This window comes from Hibiscus syriacus, unplaced genomic scaffold (genome assembly GCF_006381635.1).
Source record: "Hibiscus syriacus cultivar Baekdansim isolate YM2019G1 unplaced genomic scaffold, ASM638163v2 tig00110575_pilon, whole genome shotgun sequence".
NCBI classification, from domain to species: domain Eukaryota; kingdom Viridiplantae; phylum Streptophyta; class Magnoliopsida; order Malvales; family Malvaceae; genus Hibiscus; species Hibiscus syriacus.
The window spans coordinates 497,586-510,636 of record NW_024062786.1 but is presented as its reverse complement, the minus strand read 5'-3'; the positions used below and the strand labels follow the sequence as shown (position 1 = coordinate 510,636).

Genomic DNA, 13,051 nt, shown 5'->3' with positions numbered 1-13,051 from the left:
ACCTTCAAGGAAGCTGATAATAACTCAAACGTCATGCTAACGGAGCTGAAGATGAGAAGTTGACACTCTTGAATCGTTTATGCAAGGTATTCAGGAGGATTTGAAGGCGCGCCGCCTCCGGACCCGAAGGTCAAGGCATATAGGTAGATAGTGATGAGGATGAGGCTGATCCTGTGGAGAGCTTTTTGAGGGCGAAAGGATTGGGTTGACGTTGGCCGCGGATGCTTTACGTGCTGGTTACGATTCGGATGAGGAGGTTTATGCAGCGGCGAAGGCTGTAGATGCGGGTGCGTTGGAGTATGATTCCGATGATAATCCAGTGGTCGGGACAAGAAGAAGATAGAGCCGATTCCAGCTCTTGATCACAGTCCATTGAGTATGAGCCTTTTAATAACTTTTATGAGGAGAAGGAATCAATTTCGGGTAATTGAGAACAAAATATCAGATGCTTATAAATTCTAACTTCTAAAAGAATCCTTTCTTTTAGAAAGAAAATCTATTGGATAAGGTTATCTGAAAATGCTGGGTTTTCTTTGGGTTATTGATTATATTGTGAAACATAAGATTAGTTGGACTTATTATCACTTCAGTTAAAATATGACTTGGTTGATTACAATAAATGCTTAATCTATCATAGGCGGCTATTTGTACTTCTATCTGTATGCAGCTATTACCTAACTTCTAAAGTCTAGAAAAATCTGGAATTGAGTATGAAGATTATGTGTTTTAGGTTAATTCCTTGGGATCATTTCATCATGTGGAAATAATATACATCATGGCTTTTTATTCATTATTGCTTCTAGTGTGGGACCTTTTTTTTGATAAAGAAAGGGCATATTCTTCATTGAGATTGCTCTGTGTCTGAAATCTATTTCCATTATCAACTTCTATAGGAAGGAGTGAGCAAGAAGTGGCTGAATACCGGAAGAGCTTGGCTATCCGTGTTTCTGGTTTTGATGTCCCAAGACCAATTAAGACATTTGAAGAATGGTTTTGCACCAAATTAATGCGAGCTATTGCAAAACAAGCCTATGAAAAGCCTACCACTATTCAGTGCCAAGCCTTACCTATTGTTCTTTCTCTGGGAGGGATATTATTGGTATAGCGAAAACTGGGTCTGTAAGACTCTTCTTTTGTGCTTCCAATGATTGTCCATTATGGATCAGCCTGAACTTCAGAAAGAGGAGGGCCCGATTGGAGATATGTGCACCTACCCGTGAGCTAGCACACCAAATATACTTGGAAACAAAGAAATTGCAAAAGCCTATGTATTACGTTCCTGTGCTGTTTATGGTGGAATGTCCAAGCTTGATCAATTCAGGAACTCAAGGCAGGATGTGAGATAGTTTTGCGACGCCTGGCAGATTGATCGACATGATCAAAATGAAGGCCCTGACAATGATGAGAGCAACTTATTTGTACTTGATGAGCTGATCGGATGTTTGACCTGGGTTTGAACCGCAAATAGGTCAATTGTTGGCCAAATCAGACCTGATCGCCAGACCCTACTATTTTCTGCAACAATGCCCCGGAAAGTTGAGAAATTGGCAAGGGAGATTCTCAGTGACCCAGTCAGAGTCACAGTTGGTGAGTGGGAATGGCTAATGAAGATATTACTCAGGTTGTTCATGTATTCCTTCTGATTCTGAGAAGTTACCTTGGCTTCTAGAGAAGCTACCTAGCATGATTGATGAAGGTGATGTTTTGGTGTTTGCATCCAAGAAAGCTACTGTTGATGAGATTGATTCACAGCTGTCTCAGAAGGGTTTTAAGGTTGGCGCCCTTCATGGTGATAAGGATCAGGCTTCTCGAATGGAAATTCTACAAAAGTTTAAATCTGGAATCTACCATGTTCTTGTAGCGACTGATGTTGCTGCCCGTGGTCTTGATATCAGTCAATTAAGTCAGTTGTGAACTTTGATATTGCAAAAGACATGGATATGCATGTGCACCATATTGGCAGGACAGGTCGTGCTGGCGATAAAGATGGCACTGCATATACTTTGATAACTCAAAGGAGGCACGATTGCTGTGTGAATTGGTTAATAGTATGATACTGCTGGTCAAAATGTCTCGATGGAACTCATGGATCTTGCTATGAGGTAATTCGTCAACTAATATTTGTTTTGTAGTTATGGCATTCACTAAAGTTATTAGAACGAAATTACATCTTTTGGGTGATCTACATTGCTCGCTAACAACAATATCTATTGACAGAAGTATCTTATAAACTTCCCTATTTTCCTCTATTCTTGAAACTGTAACTACGGATATAGACATGTACTTTAATGTAGTGACATTTGCCTTGCCCATAAATAGGATGGAGATTCCGGTCCAAGCGTGATGCAAGAAAGGAGGTATTATTTCTTATGACATGCGAATGCAACTATATGCATATGCTTTTTTGTATGCATTTACAACTCTGTTTAAACTATCATGATATGTAAAGCAGCTGAGAAAGGTTTCAATAACCATTGTTTACATGCTTTTCCAAAACCTTGATGTTTTTGTACTTATGGACGTGTCTTGAACTTACAATTGATTGTGCTATAACATTCAGGTGGGAAGCAAGGAAGGGGTGTGGGGGGGGAGTGGTCGAGTGTTCGTGGTGTTGATTATGGTCTGGGTATTGGATATAATCTAGAATCCAGTCATGCTACATCTCAGCCTGTTCAAAGTCGAAACGCTGCAGTAAATACTCTGAAAACTGGCATGATGGCACAATTTAGGAGTAACTTTGTAGCTGCCTCATCAAACTCTCAAAATCAAGGCTCAAGTAACAGCTCAAGCCTCAGGAGACCAACTTTGGCTGGATTTGTATCCGGTGGTGCCATAGTGAGATGCAAATAAGTCTCAGATGGTCAATTCATTCAGCACCACTCCGTCATCAGGATCGAATACTTCGCAAAATACTGGACAAAAGACCAGCCAAAGAAAATCAGATAGGTTCCTTTTCGTAGTTGATTTTATGCTAGCATTCTGCAATGTCTTTCTTCTTTTTAATTTTACCATTCCATGCGCAATTAAGCTCATTCTTGGCTTTTTTTTTGCAGTTCAAAGAGATAGGCCTAGAGAAAGACGGAGGCCATCTGGATGGGACCGTTAGGCTTTATACATCTATGGACAATGCTATTTACGTAAACAAGAAATTTTCTGTTCATGTCTTTGAATTAACCTTGTCTGTATTCTTATCATGCTTAGTAAGTCCTGTTTCTGCTGTCTGTTCAGTATTCAGTTCAATTTCTTATATATATATATATGCATCTAGAATTTTTGTTTTGTTTCTGCATTCTTATTTTTTCACCATCTTTCCATCGTGTGTTCTTATTTGAGGAGACTGTTTAGTTTGTTGATAGAAGCAATAAAATTTTTAGGAGCAGTGGAATCTTTTTAGAAAAAATAGGTCCAATAGTGCATCATTCTCTGCAGTAAATGACCTGAACGGCTGAACCATTTCATGACTGTCCATAGCAAAGAGGAAGCGATGGGATTAATAAGAATTAAGCAGACGTAACATATGCTTTGACTTATAGCTATAGAAGGGAATGGCCTTTTTTCTCCCTTTAAGGTTGCCTTAAGTTATGCAGTATTTATAGCATTAGTGATTTGTTTAAATTTAAGCTTGGAAACGGGGGAAGAAAGCTGGTTGTTGTTAGAGTTTGAGTCTCTATGCTTGAATTGTTATGAGCTGAATGTTCAATTGGCGATGCTTGTGGGCGGTTTCGATTAAGTGCGTAAACTTTGGCATCCTACAATCAATCTTTTGCTTGTATCCCGTTGGCAATTAAGGGAGGTAATTGTAGACAGCTGTTGGCGATATCTGGTATAGAGAGGTCCTGATATAAAATTATGGCTTTGACTACATCTCCTTTCTCATTTAGCTGAAATGCATGATTAACAACTCGTACATTCGGGGTGGCAATGACATCAACATCGGAAGGAAACCTGTTAGAAAACTGGAGAATAATTCAATAAACCTACTGTCAATGGTAGCTTACATATAATATTTGAAAATACCAGCCTACAAGGAACTTCGAGAGATTTTTTTTCCTCACAAATCTGTCCATGTTTTTCCTTCTTTCTAATAAATAAGCCGAAGTAACCGTTAGTAATTAGAGATTACAGTAAGTGATATAAAATTATATAAATTAACGGGTAGATTATACCCGTTATAGTTGAAACTTTAGATGGTGTATAGTATATCACTGAATTTTTAATTATTTTAATTATGATTTAAATTTAAATTTTCATCTTAATTATACCAATGAATCGTAAACTCAATAACAAGGCAAATTTGGCCCAATAGGGCAGAGAGATTTTTTATTTAGTCCAATAAGATATATTAAATTTTATTTTGGGATCTACGGTATTTGTCAGTGTTACGGAACTCGTCACGATCAAGTGACAAGTCCTAACAAAATAATATTTTTATTCAAATTTTTTTACTTCAATATGATAAAATTTAATAAAAAATTATATTTTATAAGACTCGTACTTTGACGAGACGAATTTAAATGAAAAATATTATTTGGACAAAATCATCACCTGACATAACAAGTTTGTTGAACACTATAAAAAAGTCGTATTCTCCAAAATAAAAAACCGGATACCCTAATGGGCTAAATAAAAACCCAATTATCCTAATGGGCCAAAAAAACCAATAACGATGCAATGACATGGTTGAAGATTGTCGACATCAACACTGCACCAAAACGAAAACTTCTCTATTGGAGTTGCACATGTAAATTACATCTCCACTTTATTCTACTTTTAAATTACAAATACAGTGTCCATTACCATATCAAAATAGATTCGGAAACAGAAAATAAAGGAAATGCTAGAAGGTTAGATGGGTGGAAAAAGGATGGCCAAAAGTCGAACCAGACAAATAAACTGGAGCTTGGGCTCCTTGGCCTATATACCACTACCAGGACTCATGAAATCTGAAGCTCAAACGAAGAATGCATCATATATTCTTCTGAACCATTTTAATGATGGTGTGATGAAACTTTGTTCGGATAATTTACTTATGTTTGATTCTAGATGTTTTGTTTCAGAGTTGCACTGCGGATCTCTATAGAAGATTTAGGTCGATAATGCTCATCCGTGTCCACCTCTTCAATTTCCTGGGCAAAATTAGAACACATTCGACACAACTTTAACAGATAACCAGGTTGAAAATAGGATCACGTGGGAACATTTTAAATGCATCCAACTATGAGTAATCATTACCAAATTCAGGAAAAAAAAAAAAACAAACTTTGCTTGTTACCTGAACAATGTCTTCCCCCTTAATGACCTTCCCGAAGACAATAAGCTTCTCGTTTAGATCTGGAATTGGTGCAGTTGTAATGAAAAGCTCAAATCCTTTATCATCATGCTTTGCCTTAGAAGTTCCAAGCATGAATGCTTCATGCTTCAAACTGGTTGGGCATCAGAGAATGTAAGTTACAACAAAAAGCATCTACTGCCAACCTTTAGTCAGGTCGGTAAATCAATGAAGAAGTGAAGAGGACAATAAGAGTGATTGAGTTTAATCAATGTAAACTAACCTTGTATCGAGTTGGCTGTATTGTTTTCCTTTCAAAGTCCAGTCCTCTACAGCTCCCAACTTATCACTATTGCCAGCCTGAATCACATAATGCTTTATCACATGGCGAAAACGCATTCCATTGAAGCGTCCTCTCTGACTGCATATCAATCAAATTCAGTTGCACATCAAGTTCGAGGAAAGGGAATATATTTTAAAAGTAAAAATAATGACATTTTGGCACTGCACTTCCTAGAGGTGCTAGCTTGCCTGCCTGCCTATTCCATGATTAAACAAACCATGAAACGAATAACATTCTGTTTTATTACCTAGATAAGACACTAAAAATGTGGCTGAACTTGACTTACCACTGAACCTAAACTAAACCGAGCCCACATCTATTCCATTAAACGAATTTTCCAATTCAAATCAAGCTTGAGAATGACTCTTAAGAATTAAAACTATAGTGATAAATTCCATGCCTTCTTGATAGATTGAGATGATGCATAATGCTCAACCAACAAAATCAACACTAGATATAGAATTCTGCAAGATTAGCCTATGATTCAGCAATAAAACTGAAATTTGATTGAGAAAAATAATTCAAAACTATTTTTGATTCTAACTACAATAATTTTTTCCAGTTCAAATATTGATCACAGGGAATTTTATGATAGTTATAGTCTTATAGATAAAGAAAATCATTATTTTAAGTAAAAATAACACCGATTCCAATACTTACCATAAATCAAGAAATTGATCAACAACTTCAGGAGAACTGTCCTTGAAGAGCTCCACTGTTATAGAGCCTTTAGTGGTATCTAAAATCTAGTCATAAGAGGGGAGAAAACAAAGTTAAGTCAATGGATAAAACTCATTTTAAATAAGTATTAAATGTAAAGCCTAAAAGTAAGATAAAGTAATAACTGAAAATATCAGCTAAATTTCATTCATTACCAAAAGTATCTGTCAATATAGTAAGATACAATTGGAAAAACTCAAAAGGAATAACATATCAAGATGCCGTATTGAAAGATATGCTAATGAATATGTTTTGTTAATGGGCGATGCAACCAAGAACATGATAAAACAATTTCTTTTGAAATGTCTTTAGATGAAGTCGCATTATAAGAAAGGATATTTGAATTGGATATGGAACCGTTATAAATTAATCATCTAGGGTCAATATTGTTTCCCAGAACTAGGCACAACACATTCCAGGCCAGTATTACAAAAAGGTAGACAATATACACACAGGCATAGTATATTAATTAGGGAAGAGCTTAGCAAGTAAAGGAACCTACAGCGTATCCTGGGAGATCAGATTTCTTGGAATCCATGAAAGAGTTGTCACCCTACCAAATACAAGTGGCCACAGTCGTTAGAGAGGATATAAAGTTAGAAACAATAATAACAAACAGGTAAAATCCTCGTGAACTAAGGATGTGCACACAAGAACAGAGAAAAGTTGCCTTCAAATGTTCTTAAAAGATGATACATTGATAATGGGCACGGAGTTGAGAGTTTTATTGATACAAACAAAACAAAGACTTATAAAAAATACGATGCCATGAGGATCAAAAAGGCCATTTCAGAATGATAAGCAAGATTCTCAAGAGGGTACCTTGATAACTGATTGCTTGTTCTCTATATGCATTCTTGACCTAAAGAAAAGAAAACTGGGTCAAATTTCAATGACTAATACTTTGAATTAAGGCTAATATTTATTTACTGAATAATAAATATTAGCCAATTTATTCTCTACAAACAACTTCCTTTCTAAAAGTACTGCTCTACAATTAGCAAGCCATGCAGTAAATTACATGAATCAACAAAGCGTGGACATAATAAAGTTTAAAAGCATTGCAGCACTAAATCCCTACTCCCATCGGCCAAATTGAACGAACCTTTGAGTCCAATGTCTGTAGGAGGCATAGACAAAAAGCACAATCAAAACAACAATCAAAGTCGACATTATAATTGTTGTAAGACTTATTCGAGATGGCCCTTTCTTCCTTTTGCTTTGTTGTAGCAGAGCTTGTGGTTTGATCCTCGCCATCACCTTAGAACTTCAGTTCGAACAATAAAACCCTGAATTTAGAAACAAAAACTCGAGTCAAATCCTAGAGCCAATAAACTCATTATTAGCTACGAAGCAGTAAATAAACCACATTTTTTAGTTAAAGATATGTACAGAAATATATTTTATCGAGTGTACGAAAATCCACATATTTTGGACAACAAGAGTGTAAAGCATGATCTCCCAAATGTATAAAAAGGCTTGGAACAAATTGAATATACTCGTGACACTCATCCTGGAATCCACGAAACATAGATTTAACACCTTTTATTGCTCTACTTGGCAGACTTAGAACAACAGATATAAGAGATGTCCAATTGTTTGAACTTAAATTATAGACACGCAAAAATAGACCGAAGCTACGAGAAATTTCCAAAGTTTATAGTATCAAAATCGAGGCTGAAATTGAACATTAGAAGATCTAAGAGTTGAAAATTGAAATATATGAAACTAGCGAAAAGAAAATATAAAGGATGTCTCCTGACTTTAATTTTTCATCCAGTTGGAAATAAAAACCCTAGAACAGAGAACTATCTCTGAAAAAAGCAGGAATTGGAAGAAAACAGTTATGAAACCGTCAAGTTCAAATCGGTTAACTACAAGATAGAGATAGAGGGGGAGAGAAAATACCTGTGATTTAGCGTTAGTTTCGTCCACAAAGAGTACGAAATGAAAAGGGGAAAATGGGAGTTTTAGTTTCTTTTTTCTGGTCTTTGAAGTTGATCTCCTTCCTGTAAGCACAGGGAAGATCCAGCTAAAGCGTTTTACGATTCTTCCAGTGTTCTAATTTCAATTTAGATACTTTCCACTCTTAATAACGACAAACTTAAGCGTAAAATATACAAATGGTCCCCAACTATAGGACATTACTTATTTTAATACACAAACTATTAAAATTTATAAAATGATCCAACTATTAAAAATTATAAATTGATCATTAGACTAATCATATTAAATTTATGTAATAATAAAGAATTTTATTATTATTCTTGTAAAATGAAAATACAAATAAAAAACAATTAGCACCCTCGTCGCCTAGCTGCATTATTTTCAGAACCGGATCGGTTAGCGAATCGACCATGCTACCGGTTCATTGGTTCAATCGGTCGAACCGGTCCGACCGGTCGAAAAAACCGGACGACGTCATAATTATTTAAAAAATTAAATAAAAATATCAAAAATATTTAATGAAAAATAATTTTTTATATCACAAGTCATATTCAAAGCAAATCATAACATATATAAGTTAAAAACCATAAAATCAAGTGAAACAAAATGATTCAAATTAACTACAACATGATATTTAAGGTAAAACATATTAAATAGTAAATATAATTATATAACTATAATTAAAAAATAAATTTGGGGTTAAAAAATCATAACAAAATGATATTGTTTGGTTTAATTTTTTTTTAAAAACAATCTCACATGGCTAAGAAACATAGAAGAGCATCCCAAAAGTTTAAAGAGTAAAATATGAGAACAAAACAATCTCACATTGCTAAGAAACATAGAAGTGCATCACAACTAACTTCTATAAATAATAGAGGTAATTTGGCATTCAAAATCATGGAGTCTTTTGGTGAGCATTGAGTGAACTATTCTTTCACTTCAATCAAGCTCGAATTTTAGCTTCAATCGAGCTTCTAATTTTTTTTGAGTTCAAGCCTTTTTGAGTTCAAGTTTCAATATTATATTTCGAGTTTGAGTTGAACTTGATAATTTTTAGCTTGTGAGTTTGAGTCGAGTTGAGCTTACTTTTAAAGTTTTCAAGTTCGAGTCGAGCTCAGCAATACTTTAGTTCGACTTGGCTCGTTTAACAAACGACGTCGTTTGGTTTATTTAAAAAAAACAAAATTGGCGGTTTTTTTCAATTTTTTCCCGGTTTTTTTAGTTTTCAGCCGGTCCGGTTCGAACGGTTCAGCGGTTCTGGCCGGTTCACTAGTAGCGGTTCAACCGGTGTAGATCAGTTTTCAAAACACTGCCTAGCTGCTTTTTCTTCTTCTGCTTCCTTTCCGAATAAATATAGTTTTCCATTTAAGTAATCAATTTTCATACTAATTAAAATACCAAGAAAATCAACAAATGATTCCTCGTTGCCACGAGCAGTTGGGCAATGGAGTTGGGAAACAAGTCTTCAAATGATCTCCCGATGTAGTAATGGTCCAGCAGATAGAGAATTTCATAAGAATCTGACATCCTCTTCTGTTGTTCCAGGACAATGGTGGCAAGAGCAAGTCTATATGCTGAAGACCTAAGGTTCCTAACAAGCACATATATCTCCTTCCTCCTACGCTTCACTGCCATCTCCTTCCACTGCTCTTCTCTCATACAAGCAAGCAAGACTGCCTCACAGTACGCCACTGCTGTCAGCTTTTTGCTGCATATAAAATGAAATTCACCATGCAAAACCAGAGATGATCTAAAAAAATTTCCATAGTTGATACTTAATGATATCTAAATTCAATATTTGAAAAAACATGAACTAACCTCCCTCTAACAAATCCCATGGTGACAAAGCCGACTGGCCACCTATGATATTCTATAGAAGCTGGGTCATCTGATTCCTGGTGTTCCCACTTACCAGAAGGTTGTTCTTTAAAGTACGACCCCACAGCAGAATTAGGCATTTCAAGTGCACCTTCAATGCTGTCTATGCTGCAAAATATCCAAATTCAACCGATTAATCTCGCAGATAACGTAAATTTATCGATTAGATGCAAAGATGTGTCAAGGACAAACCAAGTCACTCTGATCATATTAAAAGTGGATGATACTTGCAACCAGAGAAAAGGATCGGAGCATGCAGTTCGATTATCCTTTTGCACAACAGCTTGTTTGTCACGTGCTTACAGTCATGCATTTTTAAATTAAGAACCACTTGGAATGTACACAAATTTATTAAATGACTACCTGAATGTCCACATTGATATATCAGCAAGAGATGGTGCACATATAACAGCTCCTTCTTCAAAAACACCCTCCTTGTACGCATGAAGATGAACCCTTACAAAATATAACTTATAGCTGTAACTAATTTGCGTAGTCCCATTTTGGCCTTTTTCCATCATGCTTTGTCCTTCATAACCTTAACAAGACTCGAGTGTTATTTTGCAATTGAGGAAATAAAAGTAAATGTTCACCCCCAATGTCATTCAAGAAGTCAGTGAGCACACTGGATGTCCTTGCTACAATGCCATCAAATGAATTATGAGATCTGAATGATGTTACATCACTTTCACAACTTGAAGTACCAACTATATTTTCACCACTTGAAACTTGAGCTGCTTTGTTTACCCTCATGGTTAGCTTGTCAAAAGCAGCATGTACAGCATTCCAAGGTGATGGAATTGGAATTCTGAAAGGTCGTACAGCTGGAGGACGCCGCTCTGCATTTTCCCTAGAGGCAATAGCTTCAATTTCATTTAAGGATAAGTATGAATGGCAGTCAGGGAAATCTGAAGGAAAATAAGGCAATCCAATCTGCAAAAAAAAGGGGGGGGGGGGGTTAACATCCGGGGTTGGATAAGTGGGCATTGCAATACAGGATTCTCAGAACCAAGCACTTACTTCACCAGCAATCCAGCGTTTTTTCATCCCTATCACAGGGGCCCCTTTGGAGACCAGAAAATTCCAGAAGACCCTACTCCAACTTATAGGTAGTATAACAGACCATCTGCAACCAAGAATAAGGGAAGAAAAATCATTGATGAGTTCCAAGACATTTCTGGATCAAGAAATTTTCAAAGAAAAAATATTTGGCCTCCATAATGGCAAACAAAAATCAGATCATACGGATAAGAAAATTGCAAATCCTGCCAGATCTATCAAGGTAAATCTAAAGCAGCATAGATATGTCACTGTCAAACAGATTTATCCAGCCATTTGCCTCAACTAATAGGACTTAACGGTGCAAACAGTGTACCATTTGTCTCCATTGTGCTTGTCTAAGGTAAAGGTCTCCCTTCTCAAACTTTTATGGTGCAGCTGCTTTTAGCTCAAGATATTTTTTTTAGTGAAATAGAAGGCATATGCCACAATTACACACCAAAAAGTTGTTATGTAATTGATATGATTTCGACTATATGTTTCGAGTTATATGAGAATGTCCGATCGTGATTCTAGTAAGAACTCCACAATACTTTGAATGTAATCTGAAATTCACAAACAACGTTGTAAAATATAAATAGATAGATAAATATAGAAATGTAAAGATGAAAAAAATGTTGAAATGGATTAGCAGCGTAGGAAGAGTGATGGTTGTGGTTAAGGAAAATAAAGGATGAAAAGGTTGGTGAAGATAGTAGGGAGTTGGTTTGTAGTATGAAGAATCTCAAGGAAATTGATTACGACCGTTAGCTATATAGCTAAGAACCAACAATATAATATGATGGAATCGAGGTGGAAGATGATGAAACGTGACCCACTAGCTATAGGTGAGCTAGGAACCAACGTTATAATAAAATGAAATGGAGGAAGGCTTCAAGACTGACAAGAAACCGATAGAGTTCTAATCCAATAACTAAAATGAAAGCAACATTTCAAAGAGTTTATTATGAAAAAAGTTAATTCGGTTAACCGAATTAACCAAAATTTTGATTAATCGAACCAAATTAACCAATTTTTTGTTTCGATTAACTCGGTTAATAATTTTCAAACAACCAGTTAATTCAGTCCGGTTAATAATTTTCAAATAAATTTTGGTTCGATTAACCGAGCCGAATTAACCTACTTTTTTTCTTTAAACCGTTAATCGAACCAAAATTTATTTGAAAATTATTAACCGAACCGAATTAACCAATTTTTTCTTTAACCATTAATCGAACCAAAATTTATTTGAAAATTATTAATCGAACCGAACAAATTTAGGTAATTCGGTCAATTTTTGAATTAACAATTTTTTTAAATTATCTAATTTATATAACAATTGAATATTTTTAATTCAAAAAACAATTTACAATCAATTTGTTTAAACAAATAATTTGTTTAATTGTTTATCATTAACAAACTTTTACAAGTCAAATACAAATTATTGTAAGTTTAAATCATTGTGGACTTTTGGTTTAATGGTTTGAGCGCCCGATAGCTTCTCTCCCTTGACACGTGTCACAACTTGATTGAATAGATAAATTATTTAATTAAATAATTTAAAATTCATAAATAAAATATTCCAATCATATATTGACACGTGTCACATTCTAATTGGATAGTTAAATTTATTTAATTGAATTAAAATAGTGACTAAATTGATAGAATATGTAAATATTAAGGACTAAATATAATTATGCCAATTTATTAACGGACACATCACCACCTATGTTAAAAATTAGCGGTCAATGGTTTGATTGAATCCGTTAAATAGTTGAGTGGTCTGATTGATTCTATTGAAAGTTCGGTAGTCACATTGATTTTTTACCATAGTTTAGTGGTCTCCCATGTAG

The 13,051-nt window shown here is 35.2% G+C and overlaps 2 protein-coding genes and 1 pseudogene across 2 annotated transcripts; 1 reads left to right on the top strand and 2 right to left on the bottom strand.

Moving 5' to 3' along the window:
* The first annotated feature begins 3 nt into the window (after positions 1-3).
* LOC120133038 lies at positions 4-3,283 on the top strand (annotated as a pseudogene).
* A 1,735-nt stretch (positions 3,284-5,018) lies between these two features.
* Positions 5,019-8,406, bottom strand: LOC120133021 (peptidyl-prolyl cis-trans isomerase CYP21-4-like). The gene is made up of 8 exons (XM_039149688.1): positions 8,241-8,406; positions 7,438-7,621; positions 7,155-7,194; positions 6,835-6,885; positions 6,273-6,358; positions 5,553-5,690; positions 5,273-5,423; positions 5,019-5,126 (listed from the first exon to the last, which is right to left on the bottom strand). Exons 2-8 carry the CDS (start codon positions 7,587-7,589, stop codon positions 5,040-5,042), a joined length of 705 nt encoding a protein of 234 aa, XP_039005619.1. The 5' UTR covers positions 7,590-7,621; positions 8,241-8,406; the 3' UTR covers positions 5,019-5,039.
* A 2,285-nt stretch (positions 8,407-10,691) lies between these two features.
* LOC120133037 (ribonucleases P/MRP protein subunit POP1-like) lies at positions 10,692-11,548 on the bottom strand. The gene is made up of 3 exons (XM_039149699.1): positions 11,529-11,548; positions 11,181-11,286; positions 10,692-11,093 (listed from the first exon to the last, which is right to left on the bottom strand). Exons 1-3 carry the CDS (start codon positions 11,546-11,548, stop codon positions 10,692-10,694), a joined length of 528 nt encoding a protein of 175 aa, XP_039005630.1.
* Positions 11,549-13,051: the final 1,503 nt, after the last annotated feature.